The sequence below is a fragment of the Nomascus leucogenys genome, chromosome 2 (genome assembly GCF_006542625.1).
Source record: "Nomascus leucogenys isolate Asia chromosome 2, Asia_NLE_v1, whole genome shotgun sequence".
NCBI classification, from domain to species: domain Eukaryota; kingdom Metazoa; phylum Chordata; class Mammalia; order Primates; family Hylobatidae; genus Nomascus; species Nomascus leucogenys.
This window is the reverse complement of record NC_044382.1, coordinates 123,870,936-123,890,529: the sequence shown is the minus strand read 5'-3', so window position 1 is coordinate 123,890,529 and position 19,594 is coordinate 123,870,936. Positions and strand designations below refer to the sequence as shown.

The 19,594-nt window shown below is 35.7% G+C and overlaps 1 protein-coding gene across 6 annotated transcripts in view; it reads right to left on the bottom strand.

Annotated features, from left to right (window-relative positions):
* AP3S1 (adaptor related protein complex 3 subunit sigma 1) overlaps window positions 1-19,594 on the bottom strand; it is a 69,509-nt gene that overhangs the window by 7,304 nt on the left and 42,611 nt on the right. For 3 of the 6 annotated variants that reach the window (XR_004031443.1, XM_030817974.1, XM_030817986.1), the window contains exons 4-6: window positions 11,759-11,830; window positions 3,949-4,056; window positions 96-136 (exon numbers count right to left, since the gene is read on the bottom strand). Coding sequence is in view for 5 of the 6 variants with exons in the window: in XM_030817974.1 (XP_030673834.1) it covers window positions 101-136; window positions 3,949-4,056; window positions 11,759-11,830 (216 nt within the window). In the remaining variant the exon portion in view is untranslated. The remainder of the gene's footprint in view (window positions 1-95; window positions 137-3,948; window positions 4,057-11,758; window positions 11,831-19,594) is intronic. The other 3 variants (XM_030817962.1, XM_030817994.1, XM_003259858.3) reach the window with 1 other exon arrangement.

Here is a 19,594-nt window from a genome sequence, read left to right as displayed (position 1 = left end):
AAAGAATTTTTGAGTCTGGCCTAAATAATTAATTGCCTTTGACATCATTTTGCTTTCCCTTTGTTATAGTACATATTTCTCAAAGTCAGCAATACCTTGTCTACCTGTCCTGTCTGGGAGACTGAAAGATAAAGGTCTGTAAGAGAGAAGAATGGAAAGAGCTAGAAAGATCAGGATGTTCGGAAAAAAAAGAGGACTGACTTTCAAAAAGTAGTGACTAAATTCAGACCCACTTATCCATCTTAAGAATAACATGAAATACATAAAAGCTAACAGATCTCCCCAACCCCACCCCTCTACCTCCACCCCCAGGGAGTCCTTTTATCCTTAAGCAGGTTCCTGAGTGCCTCTTATACTTCCCCCGAATCCCATCAACCTCCCAGCTTAAACCCTCCTCTCCCAATATTCCAATGTTATAGTAAGCCATTTTTCTATCAAAACAGAATAGATGGAAATACATTCAGAGTATATCTTTGCTTCTCTCTTTCAGGATCTGGGAGAGCTTTGCTTCTACCTGTCCAGGTATTGGGAATTAAACTGGTTCACTTTTTTCCATTACCAGAAATGTACTAACTTTAGACCAACACAATAAAAGCTTTGATTTCTGACAAAGGCCCCTAGATAAATGCATGTTATGTTTAAAAAGCTGTGTCTTAATTATACCCAGACTGATTTTTAAATATAAATGATGTTCCTAAGATATTACTTAAATGATTTTTAAAAATACTGATAACCAGTTCTTTTCATCAATCAGGATATTCTCGATTTTAAACAAGTCTTTTTTTGTGTGTTTGTTTTTGAGATGGAGTCTTACTCTGTCACCCAGGCTGGAGTGCAGTGGTGCAATCTTGGCTCACTGCAACCTCCGCCTCCCAGATTCGGGCGATTCTGGTGCCTCAGGCTCCAGAGCAACTAGGATTACAGGCAAATGCCACCATGCCCGGACAATTTTTTTGTATTTTTAGTAGAGACGGGATTTCACCGTATTTGCCAGGCTGGTCTCAAACTCCTGACCTCAGGTGAGCAGATCACCTGAGTGATCTCAAAGTGCTGGGATTACAGGCATGAGCCACTGCGCCCAGCCAAACAAGTCTTTTAAGTTTGTGCTTATATAATAAATTTTAACTGAAATTTAGTAAGAAGATTAGTAAAAGTTTATACTTTGCTTTCAAGTAATTTTGTTTCATTCTGCAGAGTAGTATCTCTGGTAAATTTAACCAACTGAAGTAACATGGACATGAAACATATGAAAGCTTTTGACATTTCAATGTGTCTGGAATAAAGCTAGAAGCCTTTCAAACATACTTAAAATATACAAAAGCTATGAAAAATTAGTCTTCATAATTTTCAGTGCTGTTTTAAAAAGATGATCAGGACTAAATGGCCTCACTTTGACTTGAAATCCGATTTCATAACTAAAATATTAGCAGATGTTACATGTATAGAAAATATATAATTTTGTAGTTTATCCCCATTCAGACTTAAAACATACTTTCTTGTTAAAGACAAAAAAAGAGAAACTAATTTGGTACCAGATAACAATTATGTATGATGCAAGATGATCAGGGAATGAATAATAGAAGTAATCACCAGTATTCTAAACTATTTTAAATAGCATTATTTCTGTGAATAGATTTTAAGTTATAGTATTCTTATAACTATTTCCATTGAAATGTAAATTACGCATTTTACTGCTCTTTATAGATAAGAAAAAATTGCCTCATTAACGAAGTTTTATTCAACAATCAAAAAGCAAATACCCATTATGCAATAATTACAGGTCCTTCATGACTTTTGTCAATATAGCACATTAACCCATTTATGCCGGAGGTTGCCAACTTTTTTTTGTGAAAAATCAGACCTTGGGGATGACCTTGAGCAGTAGGATATAAATAACTCCCACAAGCTTAGCATTCCAATAATGGAACACCAGGCATAAATGTGTTAAGTAGCAGAAGAAAAAGAAGGACCACCACCAATGAAAAGGACTTAACTACCTGGAAAGGTGAAAATTCCAGACAACTGGTCAATATTTTTTACAGATGATTATACAGAATTCACAAATCACTAGATACTCATTCATTATACCAGTTATTAAAGGATTGCATCACTGTTTGTCCCTTGGCATTTAAAATCTATAACCATACAGTTTTGCACAGCAATGTTTAACAAATGACACACATTTTAAGTTCTTTTAAAACTTTAAAAGCAATAGCTCAGGGTTTATAATAATCTTTTCTTTACTAAATAATATATTGCAAGTCAGTTATATTAAATTAAATTATGAGTCTTTTTCCTTGTCCTAAAACAAAATTTTGTCTATTAACCTAATTTATGTTTTCTACATTCAAAAGCCAATATTTTAAAAATTGGCTATAGGACAAACAAAAAATATAGTCAAGATAATCTTAGCTCTAAATCACCATTATAAACTTCTCCTTTGGGAAACCAACAGGAATGGGAAATTGACATAAAGAAAAATGCAAGACTATTTTAAATTTAAAACAGAACATTGGAAAATGTTTTATAAGCTTCAACTGTTTCTAGATTTGAGGTTTATTCTTCATCCTGTGTTTTCTTCAATTAAAATGGACACAGAATTGAGTTAAACTGATCCTTTAAAATGCCAACAAGGTAAAATTTTTCAGAACTCACCTGTTGTAAATTAATGCCAGTGTATTTTTAATACCTTGATGCTTTCATAGTAATATTTACTTTAAATCAACGAAACATCTGAGCTTAACACTAATAATTATAAAAATAAAGTTTGTTTTTTCCAATCTGAGTTATGACTGCAAATACCAAATGTAAGAGTATCCTCAAACAAGTTGGGTGGTGAATGAGATATTAAAATTATTGATCTTTCTTTTTTTTTTTTGAGATGAAGTTTTACTCTGTTGCCCAGGAGTGCAGTGATGTGATCTCAGCTCACTGCAACCTCCACCTCTGGGGTTCAAGTGATTCTTGTGCCTCAGCCTCCCGAGTAGCTGGGATTACAGGTGCGCTCCACGTGCCCAGCTAATTTATTTATTTTTATTTTTATTTTTTTAGTACAGACGGGGTTTCACCATGTTGGCCAGGCTAGTCTCGGACTCCTGACCTCAAATGATAAAACTGTTGATCTTTCTAAACCTCTGCTAGGGTAATAAACAACCAAAATAATGTGAACCCGTGTGGCTCAGCTATAGCACCTGCTACTGATATTCAGACTCATGCTTGAGGGAAGAGACACTAAAATTCTGAAGTAGGGTTTTATACAATGCTAAAGTGCTGGTTGTTCCTCATTTATCCAATCTAAGGTTGACTCTAACAGCAGAAAGTTAGCTAAGTATAACAAACCGATCTTATAGAATGCAATAAAGACCATGGATATATATGTACTAATGTCTAAAATATGTGACTTAACTAACTTGTCAGTGAAATCTTAGGGAAAGATCTAGAATTAAAAGATTAAGGTATTGAATTTCTTCTTTGAACGTGAACTCAAACATGCTAGGCATTTATTAGTAACTTGAAACATTACTTACTTCCTTGTAAGAATTCCATTTCCTGTCCTTTCCCTTTCCAGAAGTAGTTTTGTAACACAAAATTTATATATCTTTAAAATATTAGATTTCCTTGATAATTACTGACTGAAGTTTTACAAAGCAAATATTAGATTCCATTATTCAGATAATTCTTTTAAGCAATAAGATTTGGAATTGTGCTTATTACCCAAGGCAGCTATGACTGTGGCTAAAAGAAGAATACACAAAGCTGTTTGGTAGATAATAGTCACAGAACCTTTAGCATACTAATATGTGTATATTCCATTTTTTAAAAACCGAATAAGCATAACGGCTGAACCTAAAGGGTGATACTGAAGGACAAACAGTGAAAACTACAAATCATGCGTAATCTGTCATCATGCTTAGAACCTTCCTTAACCACAGCATTTTCCATTCTTACCTCAGATTTTTCCAGTTTATTTTGTGCATCAATTTGTGTAACAATCTCATTCATATTTGTCTCCAATACCATTCCCCCCATCACCATTTCTGCAAGAATATTGTGAACCTAAAGGGAATAAAAGAATATATACCCATAAAGAAAATTCACTAAAAAGAAGTTTCATGATTCACTTTTTGTTTCAAATACCACTTTGTCTATGTTAAAAGTATGTGCGGTAAAAACAACTTGGAGAAAGGGCCCATAATCCACTTTCATCACTGCTGTGAAGCCCTAGGCAGTTATATAACCTCCTTAAGTCTGAGCTGAATGGGCTATAAAACAAAAACAATAGTACTACCTTCATAGGACGGTTGAAAGGAATAAACAAGGTAATCCAACGCAGTACTCAAAACAAAGTAAATGACTAGTAAACATTAACTACCATTATTATTATTATGTGAAGTTTAATACTAAAATATGATTTATAAGGGCCTTTTATGCCAGATTCTTAGCCAACAATAATTAAGTTGTTATTTTACACTCATGGTACTTAATGAAGCAATGTAGTACAGTACTTCTAACAGGCTCTAGATTGGAAAAAGGTAGAATTTTTTAAATTGTGGGTACTTTAATAGTGCTTTTACCCCCAAATCCTCTACACATGTAATATTCAGATTTCTTCTAATAAATACATCTTACAATGACTAAAAATGATGTCTTCCATTGGGGAGTAAAAATGTAACTTCATGTCTTTTCATAAGGTATTATTGGATCAAAAAATCAACAGTTCAGAGCTGAATTACATTTCACAGAAGAATCTACTCTGCTATAATTTTTTTAAAATAATGTGGTAAGGTTAGAAAGGGAGACTCCAAAATTAGATAAGTATGAATACTGACTCTACCACTTATTACTTGTAGCCCTTGAGCAGTTACTTCAGCTCTCTGAGTCTGTTACCTTATTTACGAGAGACAGAAATAATATAGGCACCTCCTAGGATTACCATAACAATTAAACAACTTATGTAAGTGCTTAGCATAGAACCACTAGGTATTATAAGGTAATTTTTTTTTCAAGAAACTCTTTTTAGGAGTTAAATATATATTACTCAATTTAAATTTCTTTGTAAGATTTCATGCAAATTTATTCATAATTTTAAAAATATCCCTGGAGGCTGGGTATGGTGGCTCACACCTGTAATCCCAACACTTTGGGAGGACGAGGTGGACAGATCACTGGCAATATGGCAAAACCCTGTCTTTACAAAAAATGCAGAAAATTAGCCAGGCATAGTGCCTCACGTCTGTACTTCCAGCTACTCGGGAGGCTGACCCAGGAGGACTGCCTGAGCCCGGGAAGTGGAGGGTGCAGTGAGCTGAAATCACACTACTGCACTCTAGCCTGGGCAACAAAGTGAGACCCTGTCTCAAAAAAGAAAAAAAAAGAGTCATCATTATTTACTATTTTTCACTTTGGAAACATGGACACCTCATGCACAAATTTGGAAGACAAAATTTATATAAATTAATTTTTCTAGCCAACCAAACCAAACCAGACATCACAGTGTTTTGAAAACTACCGTAACTTTAAAAAAAAAAAAAAAAATAGAATATAGGCAAATGACTAAAAGTTCATACAGAAACTCATGTATGAACAACAATAGTCCCTACCACACTCTGCATCTGTTATTAGGTCCCTTTATCCAAAGCTAATCAGCTAGCTGTATCTTAGGTATCCTAGAAAACTTGCTGTGCACATACTTGTTATACGTGTGTCTATGCATATCTAATTTACACAAATGAGAACATATTATATACATTAATTTTTGCAGTTCTGCAAGAAAATAAAAGAATTGAAAGAGGCAGGAAAGAATAAGAAATTAAGTTAGGAAAACCATAAAAGAGACTGGTGCCTGATATACATCTGACAGTGATAAATGAAACTGTGTTGGTAAGAGCAAACAAAGAAAAATATAAAAATTTAAAACAGTGAATCAACATTAATTATTAGACACATATTTTTATAATGCGATCTCTCACTGATCTCTGTCAGAGAAGCAAGTTGCAAATATGGAAAACGAGAAAGCCAGAAGAAATTCTGTAGTATTGTACTAGATTCTGAGGTATCAAGAAGTGGTCAGTGATTTTTAATATACATATCAAGATCTAGAAACAGCTGTGTGTGTATACATACATCTATTTCCCAGCTCAGTTCACTAAGAACCAGGAGTCATGTCACCCCAGTAACAATGAGAAAACACAGTGCCCAAATCGTCATTTCTAAACATCATTCTCTACTGAAAGAAGCCAGGGTTCCTTGGAGAAATGGCTGACTTGAGGGCTGGAGCAGAAAATATACAAGATGCTCTGTTCATTGAAAAGGCCAAGAAACAGTGAGCAGCTTCATAATTATGAGCACCTCTAGACTGTAGTTACTATATACCATCGTCAACAAAAAGGAATCAGGGCTCCTAGAAAAGAATGGTTGACAACATGTCTGGGACAGGAAATGAATAAAATGAGCTGGGAACATCTAGCTGGACCACAACACAAGACAGCTACCAAAGCCTATGACAGGGGGTGGGTCACGTCAAATGAACTAGCAAAGATAATCTGAAGGGGTTCCCACTGGCCAAAGATGGGCAACTTGAACATAAAAGAAAATAATGTCTGCAACTGATTAAAACAAATCAAATATATTAAAAATTTTACATCATAGGATACTAAAAAACTTAAATGATCTTTTTTGGTGAATATTAGAAAAGCAACCAGTAATGAAAATTGTTAACTATAAAGAAAAATACTCTAGAATTTATCTGGCCTTTCCTATATAAACTGTGCCTTTTATTTAAACCCATCTTTGTCTTCAGTGAATTATTTCATTCAATGCACTTTTAGTGTATTGAATATTATTTCTACCTTTAATTATACTTTCTCTTTTCTCCCAATATTTGTAAGTTTGATCTAATTTTATTACACTATTCTCTTCCTTTTAAATATGAGACTCTACTGTGCTTATTCTTCCCAATAATAAATATCTCTCCCTCTTAAATGACTTTATTATTATTTATAAAACAAATATCAAGTCTTTCTAGACCACTGAGAGACCTTGTTTTCCTACTAAAATACTTTAATTATTCCTCATTCTTTTTTCTCTCAATTGGATAAGACCCTCCAAGTATTTGTATAATACATGTTAAACGTGTCCTTCAAAGTCTCTTATCTTCTTCATGTTTTCTATCTTTCAGTCTTATGCTTTGGGATTATTTCCTACACTTGATCTTCTACCTTTAATTCAAGTCTCAATTGTGACCACCTTCTTTAAAAGTTTTCAGTCTGAAAAACTCTTTTCAAGCCCAAGAAGACTTTTCCAAATCTTAAGTACTTTTAAAATCATTTTAAAATTTCAAGTGAGGCCAGGTGGTGGCACACACCTATAATCCCAATGCTTTGAGAGGCCAAGGCAGGAGGATCACTTGAGGCCTGGAGTTCAAGACCAGCCTGGGCAACACAGCAAGACCCCAGCCATACCAAAATAAATAAATTTTAAAATTATAAAATTTCAAGCATTACTCTATCTTCTCCAGTAGTTCTTTTCCATGGAGTGTAATTTCTCATTGTTCAATCTGTTCATCTCTCTTGTTCAGATGGCAGTGCGTTTTTTCTATTGGCTTACTGTGCTCAGGGCTGGCTTCCAAGATGTTATTAATGGCTAGCTCCTTTATTTGGTGAAACTAAAAGGAGTCTCTCATTCTGTGCCTGTGGTTAAAGACCAGGCTATCCAAATCCTCAAGAGGGACCAGGTTGGAGGAAACCACTCTGCTCTTAAGTCTTCATTCTGTCAGCCTCAAGGGTAGGGAAGACACCTGGGCCTCCAATCAGATCTCTACCCTAATCACTTGTGGAGGCAAGCGGTGGAATGCAGAGAGGAGAAGAGAGTATATTAATAGCTGTCATTATCAAAGTCATACATTCTCCAAACCAACCCCTGCACAGAATCTTTAGCTCTCTCATTTTGCCCTGGATTTCGATGCTTTGTTCCAATAAGGGCAACAACACGGGGCCACCCAATTGGAGCCACACTATACAGGAAATGGGCAGATAACTCAGCAGCTCTCCCAGTAAATCCACAATATAGTGTAAGTAAGAAACAAACTGAATGATTCACATTTTAGGATTTTAGGGGTAATAACCACAGCATACCTTAGCTGTAAGTGACAAAGGGTCTGACTCCATTTTTGATGTTTGTCTGCTCACAGCCTTCAAGTTCTACTAGTCCCCATTCCTCTTCTGCCCCATATCTGGACAAGCTGTTAAGAAGGTCTGGATGCTCCTTCCTTTACACTAGTGGAAAGTTCAGACTACCTAAGACCTGGCCCACATGCAGAAATCCTCACACCCCATCCCCACCACCAAACCACCATAAAACCTAAGCCCCGTGTTGTTCTCTGCTTTCTCCAGAAAGCCTCATTATGTGAGTAATAAACCTTTTCGTATCCTCTTGGGGCACCTGTGACATTGTTAGTCTCTACATCCAAACCAACTGTGAGTAGGGGTGGGTCTGTCCCACTACTTCAGGGTGACTACACTAGCCTATGTGATTGACACAGTTACTAGCACGTAAAGATTTATAAAAAGAAACTGGTAACAACCACAATAAAAGAAAATGTGTGAGAGTGGTTTACAAGTTGGGCAGCTGGCCACACAGAAACTGTTATATTGGAGGCTGGAAAGTTACTGATCCAAGTTTGTAGTGGCAAAATATTTGGTACAATTATCATCTGTGATACCCTGAAAAGCAGACAAATTTACCCAATGAAAACTTTTTTTCTCCCTGACATAGAAACTAACAATGTTCTGGATAGTGGCAGCTTTGTTACCATGGATCCCAAAATGACAGCATGTGGAATACGATAAACATACTGTGTGAATGGGAAATAACCCTTTTTTGTTTTAAGGGGCTAACATTTTCATGTTCACTACTGCAGCATAAATTAGCTCATCCTGACTGATAACAAAAGGGGTATTCTCTACAACTTTCTCTTTTCATCTACTCAGTTGTGACCCAGAAGCAGTCTGAGGGTGGTGTGCAAACCTCCCTATGTCTTGCCTTTAAGAAAATGTGAGCTGTGGCCAGGCATGGTGGCTCACATCTGTAATCCCAGCCCTCTGGGAGGCTGAGGCAGGCGGATCACGAGGTCAGGAGATCGAGACCATCCTGGCTAACACCGTGAAATCCCATCTCTACTAAAAAAATACAAAAAAATCAGCCAAGCGTGGTAGCGGGCGCCTGTAGTCCCAGCTACTCGGGAGGCAGAGGCAGGAGAATGGAGTGAACCTGGGAGGTGGAGCTTGCATTAAGCCACCAAGATGGCCACTACACTCCAGCCTGGGCAACAGAGCGAGACTCCATCTCAAAAAAAACAAAAAAAAAAAAACGTGAGCTGAGCCAGTCAGAAGATCCCTACTGCTGGAAGGTCCAGAGCTGCTTAAAAGTTGAAATTTAAAAAATATATATATTTTTTAAGTTGAAAATAATTTTCATCAAAGGGCTGATGGCAAAGTTAGCACTGTCTTGGAGAATAGAAAGGAAATACTTGTTTGATCTCTGACTCTTGGTATCCTAAAACTTTTGTCTCCTTGCCTTGAAAAAATAAAACAAGATCTTAGCCCAGAGAAAAGAGAGACAGCTAATTTTGGCAGGTTCTAAAATAGTGATATAGTGTTGTGTAAAATGAACAGGCTAACACAAAATACATATTGTATGATCCCATCTTTATTGTTTTAAAGATGTATTTGTTTAAAGATTATTTGTTTTAAAGATGTAAAATCAAGAACTATACATATTCTAAAATGTTAACACTAGGCAATCTCTAGGATAGGGATGATTTTCACATATTTTTCTCATCTGTATTTTCTGATTTTTCTAAAATGAATGCATACTAATGAGAAATAGAAGTTTTAAAAACATTTTGTGTCATGTATGGAAGTTGCAGATGAGTACAGCTTAATTTCCTTAAAAACTTTTATTCTCTTTCTCTAGTGAAAAAATATAAGAACCTTACTCTTACCATCACATTTCACAAGAGAGTCCTCAATTTTCTTAAAAGATGGTAAATGTATTTATATAAGCTAATGGTGACCTCTCAGCATTCACTTTAAAACACAGCTTTCTAAAAATTTTAATCATGTACCAAAACATAAATTTTTTTCTTTTTTGATACAGGGTCTCACTCTGTCACCCAGGCTGAAGTTCAGTGGCACAATCATGGCTCACTATGGTCTCAGCCTCCCCAGGTTCAGGTGATCCCCTCTCCTCAGCCTCCCAACCAACTAGGACTACAGATGCATAACACCACACCTGGCCAATTTTTGTATTTTTTGTAGAGACCGGGTTTTGCCATGTTGCCCAGGATGGCCTCAAACTCCTGGGCTCAAGCAATCCTCCAGCCTCAGCCTCCCAAAGTGCTGGGATTACAGACATGAGCACCTGCACCTGGTCTTCAAACATAATTTTGAATATTGTGAACCCTAATGACTAAAAATAACAAGCGCCTCTGTAAGTGTGAAAAAGCATTAGACATAGCAATTAGAGAAAAACAGCAGAACACTAAAAACAGACTCATAAAAATATGCTTAAGTACTCTACCCAAAATGAATTAATTTATAAAATCAAACCACTTGGTAAATGAGAGATATGATCTAGAATATTGGCCAAAGAGAAAAGTATTTTTTTGACATTCACAAATAATGAAATGCATTCCTTGGACTTTGATTGTGATGCTGGTTACATGTACTATACACAGTAGTTGAAACTTGGTTTTGTAAGCTTAAAACTGTTGACTTTTAACACCTGTAAATTATGCCTCAATAAAGCCAATTTTTAAAAATCACACTGGATTTTTTTTCTAAAATTTTCAGACTCTTACTCAATAGTTGAATCACTCATAAAGAATCTCTTAGATTATACAAACTTAATACAGAAAAAAATCTGCACATAGTGAAAGTGGAATCTCTTCCTCCTGGGTTCCGTATCACAAGTATCTACTAATACTGGTAGAAATCTGTCATTCTTTCTCTCACCGTCAGCTTTCAATAAGCCATCAAATCCTATCAACTCTACCTTGTTCCAAACCTAATCTTAGAGTTTTTCCTTCTTTCAAACCTCATCGTAGTGTCTTAGTCATTTCTTTCTGGACTGCTGCAATAAACTCTTAATTGATTTCCATGTGTTTAATTTCCCAGCCTATCAATCCAATCTCCATAACACAAGAAAAAATCATTCTATCAAAAAAATATACCAACAAAGCAATAATAATGTCAGTAAAAACTTGTTTAAAAATATTAAATTGCCTCACAATAAAGTTCAAAGTCATGGCATTAATGGTTCTTTTAAATTAGGCCTGTTGATCAGTGTCAGTCCCTCCTCACAAAAAGGCCTATATTTTATATCTCTGCCAGGAGGACCATCCTCTCCTTTTCTATGTATGAAATACCTACTAATCCCTTAAAAATCCAGTTTAAATGTAATTTCCTCCATTCACAGTCTCCTAGGCAGAGGTAAGTGGTTCAGCTGTGTCCCCATTAACATGCTATACACACTATTATTATTTGTTAATGCCATTGTTTCCACCCTTAGATGTGAACTCCTCTAAGGCAGGATCTGAATCTTCTCCACCAAGCACAAAGCCTGGCTCACAGTAAAAACAGTTTATGAATTGAATAACAAAAGAATAAAAATAGAATTATTGATTAAAGCCATTTTTGCTATGACAATTATAAGTTAATGTTTTTCTTAAAAAGCTTAGATGTGACAATAGAAATAGTACCTTGTCTACATGGAAAATCAAATCCAGTTCACAGACATTTTCAAAACATTTGTCTAACGTTTCCACAAATACCTATGGAAAAAGAAAAAAGGTTTTGAGAACTGTTTAAATTTATTCAAACCTATTATCTATAAGGAAGGCAATTCTTAATTATGAACTAAAATTTTGTATTATACATTTACCTTTTTCAAACTAAAAATTGTATTAATGCAAAAAAAGTAAAAAAAGAATAGAGTCCTACCAAGTTTAACTACAGATAAACTACTTTTCAATACGTTAAGTATAGAAAACAAACTTTTTTTGGAAATGACTAAAACTAGAAAGTCTTAGCACCATTTCTTACAAAAACACTTAAAAATACTCAACTAAGACTCCTTATTTTGATGTGAGGGGGAAGAAAGCTCATTAGGAAATATCTATCAAGAGAGGTGAGGCACAGTCCAAGTCCCTACTGTATCTAATGTAGCCAGTAATTTTTAATTATCAAATCAGTATAAAAGACCACTAAAAACTACTTATGGAAAAAGCACAGACTTTGGAATCAGACTTACCTGGGCTCAAACTCTAAACTGAATAACTTGTATGACCTCGGATGGAAGAGTCACCTCAGCAGGCTTGCGTTGTTCAAACTCTGCACATTCCCATAAATGGACTGTTTTCAGGACTAGCCCTTGGCCAGCTCCTGAGAACTAAGCTCTGACCTTTCAGAAAGTTGTCTGATTAGAGTGTTTTCATATGCTGGAGGTCTTCGGCCATGCTGTACCAATTTGAGCAGGTACTTCATGTTAATAATGTGATTTATAGTGAATGCCTGCTTTTTCTCCGAGGATCTGAAGCTTAAGTAGCCAAGGTCAGTCATGCAGGCATGACATACCTATGTGACTCACCCCCACGGTAAACATCCCTGGTTGGGAATACTCTGTACACATTATCACATATTTTGGGGGAAATTAAGCATGTCCTGTGTAACTCCAGGAGAAAGGAACACCTGACAGCTTGCAACTGGAGTCTTCCAGACTTCATCCCATGTGCCTCTGCTGATTTTACTCTGTATCCTTTTCACTATAATAAACCATAGCATGAATATAGCAACTTCTGAGTCCAGTGCATCCTAGTAAATCATTGAGATGATCTTGATGATCCCTGATGCAAACCTTCAAAAATCAATCTCTTAAATTCCACCTTGCATAGTTGTCACTGACTATTCTATTCCCATTTCTATTCTCACCACCCCTTTCAGTGGTAACTTAAGATAAAGGGACCATATAATTTATCATCCGAAATGGGGTAGTATTAAAAGTAAAAAGGAACAGCTATTAATAATAAATTATATAATAGTATGCAACATTATTATAATGTAATAACAGCCTGGAACAACAGCTATAAACCAGGACTATCCCTAGTTTATTGAAATGAATAGTCATCCCACTATTCACAGGTGATCCTATGGGGAAAGGGGTAAAATGTAAGCAAGAAGCTTCTTGCTATAGTTGCTCCTATGTAGGGCACGTTTCTACATATCCACAATCCAAGGTTCCTTCCTGGCATCAATGTTAGATGGCTAAGTGGACATGTAACTACAGTTCATCCTTGAACAACATAAGGTTAGGGACTCCATCCCTCCAGGCAGCTGAAAATCCATGCCTAACTTTGACTTCCCCAGATCTACTAATAGTTTACTGTTGATGGAAGTCTTACCAACGACATTAATTAACACATATTTCATATTTCACAAAAAAAGGTGAAATAACGTTTTCATGCCTGCTGGGGTACGACTTCATGAAATTTCCTAAAAATTTCCTTTTCTTGTACAACGGTCTATATGTTGGATCCACTTATCTTGAAGTGGAAAGCAACCACAGCTGCAGATTTCAATCTAAGGTACATATCAAGTGATTCAACTTTTGCTGGTAATGTCATGACACTCTCTGCTTCTTGGGGGCACTTCCACCATCACTAGTGGCACTTGGTATAGGAGTTACCGTGGTGTTATTCAAGGATTACGATATTGAGTAAACATGATGAAAAATACACAAGAACCAGAAGAGATTACTTTTTGCTCATTGGGAAATTACTAGCAGGACATAGCAATTTAAGCAGATACTCAAAACACTTGACCTCACCACAAGGAGGTGACAACAAAATTATTATACTTAATATATACAGTTAATTTTGTCTAGCTATAATTTAATTTCTGTGGGTATACAATAGGTATATGTATCTGTGGGGTACATGAGATGTTTTGATACAGGCATGCAATGCACAATAATCACTTCAAGGAAAATGGGGTATCCATCCCCTCAAGCATTTATCCTTTGTGTTACAAACAATCCAATTATACATTTTTACTTATTTTTGAATGTACAATTCAATGATTGACTATAATCACCCTATTGAGCTATCAAATAGTAGGTCTTATTCATTCTATTTTTTGTATCCATTAACCACCTCCACAACTATCTCCACCTTTCTCCAACTCCCCACTACCCTTTCAAGTCTCTAGTAACCATTCTTCTACTCTCTATGTCCATGAGTTCAACTGTTTTGATTTTTAGATCCTAAAATTAAGGAGAACATATGATGTTTGTCTTTCTGTGTCTGGCTTCTTTCACTTAACATAATGATCTCCAGTTCTATCCATCCATGTTGCTGCAAATGACAATATCATTCTTTTTGCTAGTACTCCATTGTGTATATGTACCACATTTTCTTTATCCATTATTCACCTGCTGATGAACACTCAGGTTGCTTCCAAATCTTAGATATTCTAAACAGTGCTGCAACAAATATGGGAGTGCAGGTATCTCTTTGATACACTGATTTCTTTTCTTTTGAATATATACCCAGCAGTGAGCTGGATCCTATGGTAGCTCTATTTCTAGTTTTTTGAGGAACCTCCAAACTGCTCCCCATCGTGGTTGTGCTAATTTATGTTCTCACCAAGTGTACAAGGGTTCCCTTTTCTCCGCATCCTTGCCAGCATTTATTATTGCCTGACTTTGCATATAAGCCATTTTAACTGGGATGAGATGATATCTCACTGCAGTTTTGCTTTACATTTCTCTGATGATCAATGATGTTGAGCACCTTTTCATATGCCTGTTTGGCATTTGTATGTCTTCTTTTGAGAAATGTCTATTCAAATCTTTTGCCCATTTTTTGGTTGAATTATTAGGGCACATGAAAGTCTGAAATCCAGTGGGGGAGTCAAATCTTAAAGCTCCAAAATGATCTCCTTTGACTCCATATCTCACATCCAAGTCATGCTGATCCAAGAGGTGGGCTCCCACAGCCTTGGACAGCTCCAACCCTGTGGCTTTGCAGAGTACAGCACCTCCCTCCTGGCTGCTTTCACAGGCTGGTGTTGAGCGTCTGTGGCTTTTCCAGGAATACAGTGCAAGCTGTCAGTGGATCTATCATTCTGGGGTCTGGAGGATGACGGCCCTCTTCTCATAGCTCCACGAGGCAGTGCCCCAGTACGGACTCTGTGTGGGGGCTCTGACCCCACATTTCCCTTCCACACTGCCCTAGTAGAGGTTCTCCATGAGGGTCCCACCCATCTGTATCCTTTGTAATATTCTTTATAATAAGTGGGTAAATGTGTTCCCCTGAGTTCTGTAAAGTGCTCTGGGAAATTAATCAAACTGAGGAGGGGGGTCACAAGAATCCCAATTTACCATCACTCAATCAAAAGTACAGGTCACAAACTACTACTTGCAACTGGCATCTGAAGTGGGGGTAGCCTTGTGGGACTGTGTCATGGGATCTGATATTATCCCCACGTAGATACTGCGAGCATTGAATTAAAGGACCCCCAGCAGGAGAACTGCTTGGTGTGTGGGGGACAAACTCCCACACATCTGGTGTCACATGTATTGCATTGAGTGACTGTGGAAGTAGAGGCAAAAAAAATCTTGTATTTTCCTTTTACAACAGGTCAGCCACAAGTGAGACTTTAGTTTAATTTCTTGGTAGGTAAAACATTAGTATCATTTAGTATCCACCCAAACTCCCAACTTTATCTATTTCTCCTCAAGGCCCTGGTGACATGGTGCCTGAAATGACTTTACTCATTCTATTTCTAACTAATTCAGATACATTTTTCCTCTTTGATACAACAGACTCCTGTTGTGAGGACTGAATGCGGTAATGCCGCTTGAACACAGAGTAAGCAATTAACAAATATTAACTTTTTGGAGCGACTAATAATAGGAGTGAAAAGAGGAAAATTTTCACTGTTAACAGGGCAGCCCTGATGAAATGGCTGGGAAAGTTCTTCTCCTTACTGTTTTGCTTTAGACCCCTACTAATAGGCACATCTGCTTAAAGAAACTAGACAGCCTGGGATGATACCAGAGCTCTGGAAACAACTCAAGTTACTGGTGACATTTCCACTGAGAAAGAAGAAAATATTTACTTTGAAAATAGTCTTTAACTTAGAAATCATTTGAATACTTATTTAGAAAATCATAGTTAAAAGTTATGGAAAATAAAGCCATTTAAGTTCCACCCCCACTTAAGTATTTACTTAAGCGTAACATACACATAGAAAAGTACAAAAATCATAACATGCAACATAAATTTTCTGCATAATCGACACTCAAATCATGTTTTAATGTTACCAGCATTATAGAAGCCTTCACAGAGTCTATCAGTCACTTATCGACCATCAAAGGTAACCAATATCCTACTTCCTAACACTATGAATACATTTTATCTATGGCTGAACCATATTAAAATGAGATCATAAGATATATGCTCTTTTGTGAGTGGCTTCTTTTACTCACTGTTATTTTTTTGTGAGATTTATTTAGGTTATTACATAATACAACAGCTAATCATTCTTAGTTGTACAGTATGCCATTGAATTAGAATATCACAGTGTGTCCATTCTACTGGTGACATAAATTTGTGTTGTTTCCAGTATGGTACCATTACAATTAGTACTGTTAAGAACATTTCTTACACGTCTTTTAGTGAACATATATATATGTATACACATATCTACTGATTGTATACTTGGAGTAGAACTTGCTAGGTCAAAGAGTCATGTAGGTTAAGCTTTAGTATACAGTGCGCCAAATAGACTTTCAAAACAATTATACACACTTAGACTTTAAAGAGCAGTATATGAGAGTTTCTGTAGTTCTATAGCCTTGTCACCACCTTATGTTATCCATCTTTCAACTTTAACCATACTCAAGGGTGTGTGGTGGTATATGATAGTATTAGTTTGTACTTCTCTGATACAAGACTGTGTACCATTTCATCTGTATTACCCATTTAGATATCCATTTTCATAATGCCTGTTCAAGATTTCTGCTCATTTTCTATTGGTCTTTTTATCATTTTTTTTTTTTTTAAGACATGGTTTCACTATGTTGCCCAGGCTGGTCTCAAACTCCTGGGCTCAAGCAATCCTTCCACCTCAGACACCTGAGTAGCTGGGATTACAAGGGTCTGTATTTTCTTATTGATGTATAGGAATTCTTTATATAGTCTAGCTACAGTCTTTCGTCATACGTATTACAAATATCTTTGCCAGTTCTGTGGCTTGCCTTTTCATTCTCCTAACAGTGTCCTTGGAAGAATAGAATTTTTCCATTCCAATAAAATCCAATTTTTCAGTTTTCTTCTTTATAGTTAACATTGTTTTATGTCCACTTTAAGGAATCTTGGCTTACAGCAAGGTCAGGAAAGAGATTCACTCAGAAGAAAACAAAAGCTTTATTATTTTACTCTTCATGTTTGGACCAAATTTATCTGAAATTGATTTCTATGTATGACGTGGAGTGGTCTTACTTGATTTTAAATCATTATTAGATTTACTAATCAGAATACAATTTCCAGTATGACTTTATTTTTTCTTTCTTAATTTTTCTAGTTCCATTGATTACCTACGTGTTGCAGTCATATTTTTTTAACCATTAGAAGACCATCTTGGTAAAAATGCTGTCTAAATAGTTCCCCTTCACTTACATGTATTTATAAAAGATCAGCAGAACCTACTAAATGTGCAGATTATATTGGGCAAAAAAGAAAAAAAAAGTTGGTGATAGCATTAAGTGTGCCTCTGGTAAACTATGGAGTGGTAAAAAATATGGGTTGCCTATAGAGGCAGTACAGTACTGTGTTGAGGATACATGCTTTGAAACCAGGAAGACATACATGGCTTCAAATCCCTGCTCTGTGGCCTCAAGTATCATTTAACTCCTTTAAATCTCAGAACTATCAGATAGAGATAAAACTACCTACTTTTCTGGATTATCATAAAAATTGAGTTAAACAATTTAGATAGACTGCCCAGCATAGTTCCCAAGACCCATTTAATAAATGGCAGCCAGAATTATTTATCTGGCTGTTCAAAATACATGGTAATTATAAAATTAAAATAGAAATAGAAAATTATAATTCTGCTGATAAATACTGATATAAAAGGAAGATAACTACATGCCACAACTGCCAAGACACTGTGATTTGTTAACTTAGGAAGAAAAAAGTGCTGTCCACATTTAATCCAGAACAGTATAACATGTAAAAAAATGTGAATACTATAAAAAAAGTACCTGCAGCAAAATGTCGTTATAACTGCATGTTCTTAATTTATGAAAAAAATTCTTAAAATTTAAAGCACTCAGATACTACATTCAGTTTTAAAAAAATCAAAAAACCTTCTTCAAAAGACTTTCTAATTTTCTTTTGATTTAGCAAAAATTATTTAATATAATCAGAAATCTAGACCCCTAAGGTCCATTACACACTGATGATCTGTTACATGGACAATGCCAACAAAAAACAAATAATCGACAATCTGAAGTGAAGAAATTAAGGGAGAAAAATTAGAGTCTTGATGGTTCTAACCATAACAACAATAAAAAAATTGCTGTTGCATTATTATTTCACAAGGAGAAAGTTAAAAGGAGCTAAGACCTAGAAGTGTCATAGTAAATAGCACCCTCTTGTGCTTCAACTTTAAAAAAATATAAAGTTTAAAGCCAATTTCAATATAACAGGTATCTAACTACTACTGAGTAGCTACTCAGGTGCCAGGGATATAAAACCAAAGACCTAAACTCTGTCCTCAAGGAATTCAAAAGCTGGTGGGAGAAAAATTACTCCTAATTTACAAAAAGAATAAAATTTTAAACTGTCCTGCATTTTAATTACCTAGTATTCAAAAAATAAATATAAAAATTAAATAGATTCCAAAAAATGCCTCCTCCAAATATAAAGAGTCCTCCTTTCCCATGCTATTCTAGTTATAAAACATGCTTGTGTTTTCTTTACCTTTACATCCAAGCCACAAAGAGTAACCTATATATCCAGGCCACAAAGAGTAACAGGTATCTATTATGTGACAGCTTAGTAGTTAGCACTCAAGAGCACAAACTTTAGCATGTGTATACTCAAATTCTAGCTTTACCTCTAACTCTGAGATCCAGGGCAAGTTATTTAACACTAAGCCTCAGTTTCTTATCTAGGCATAATAATGGTAACCATATCATAGAGTTGTTTTAGTGATTAAATGAATAAATATAAAAGGCTTAAAACAATGTCTCACAAAAGAAAACACTCAATATACATTAGCTAGTATTATAATACCAAACATACGGAGAAATAAAAATGTACACAAGATAAAATAAAAATACCACAAATTACCCTTAAACAATACCACTTATTTGGCAGATCCCCTTTTGAGTTTCTAAGTCAAAAAAAAAATTGGTTTCTGGGTTTAGAAATTTCTGTTAAAATTCAGGAGAAACAGATCCTGCTGTTTTGAATCTACAATAACAAATGAAATAAAAAAGGGTTACACTGACATGTTATAAGACAGGG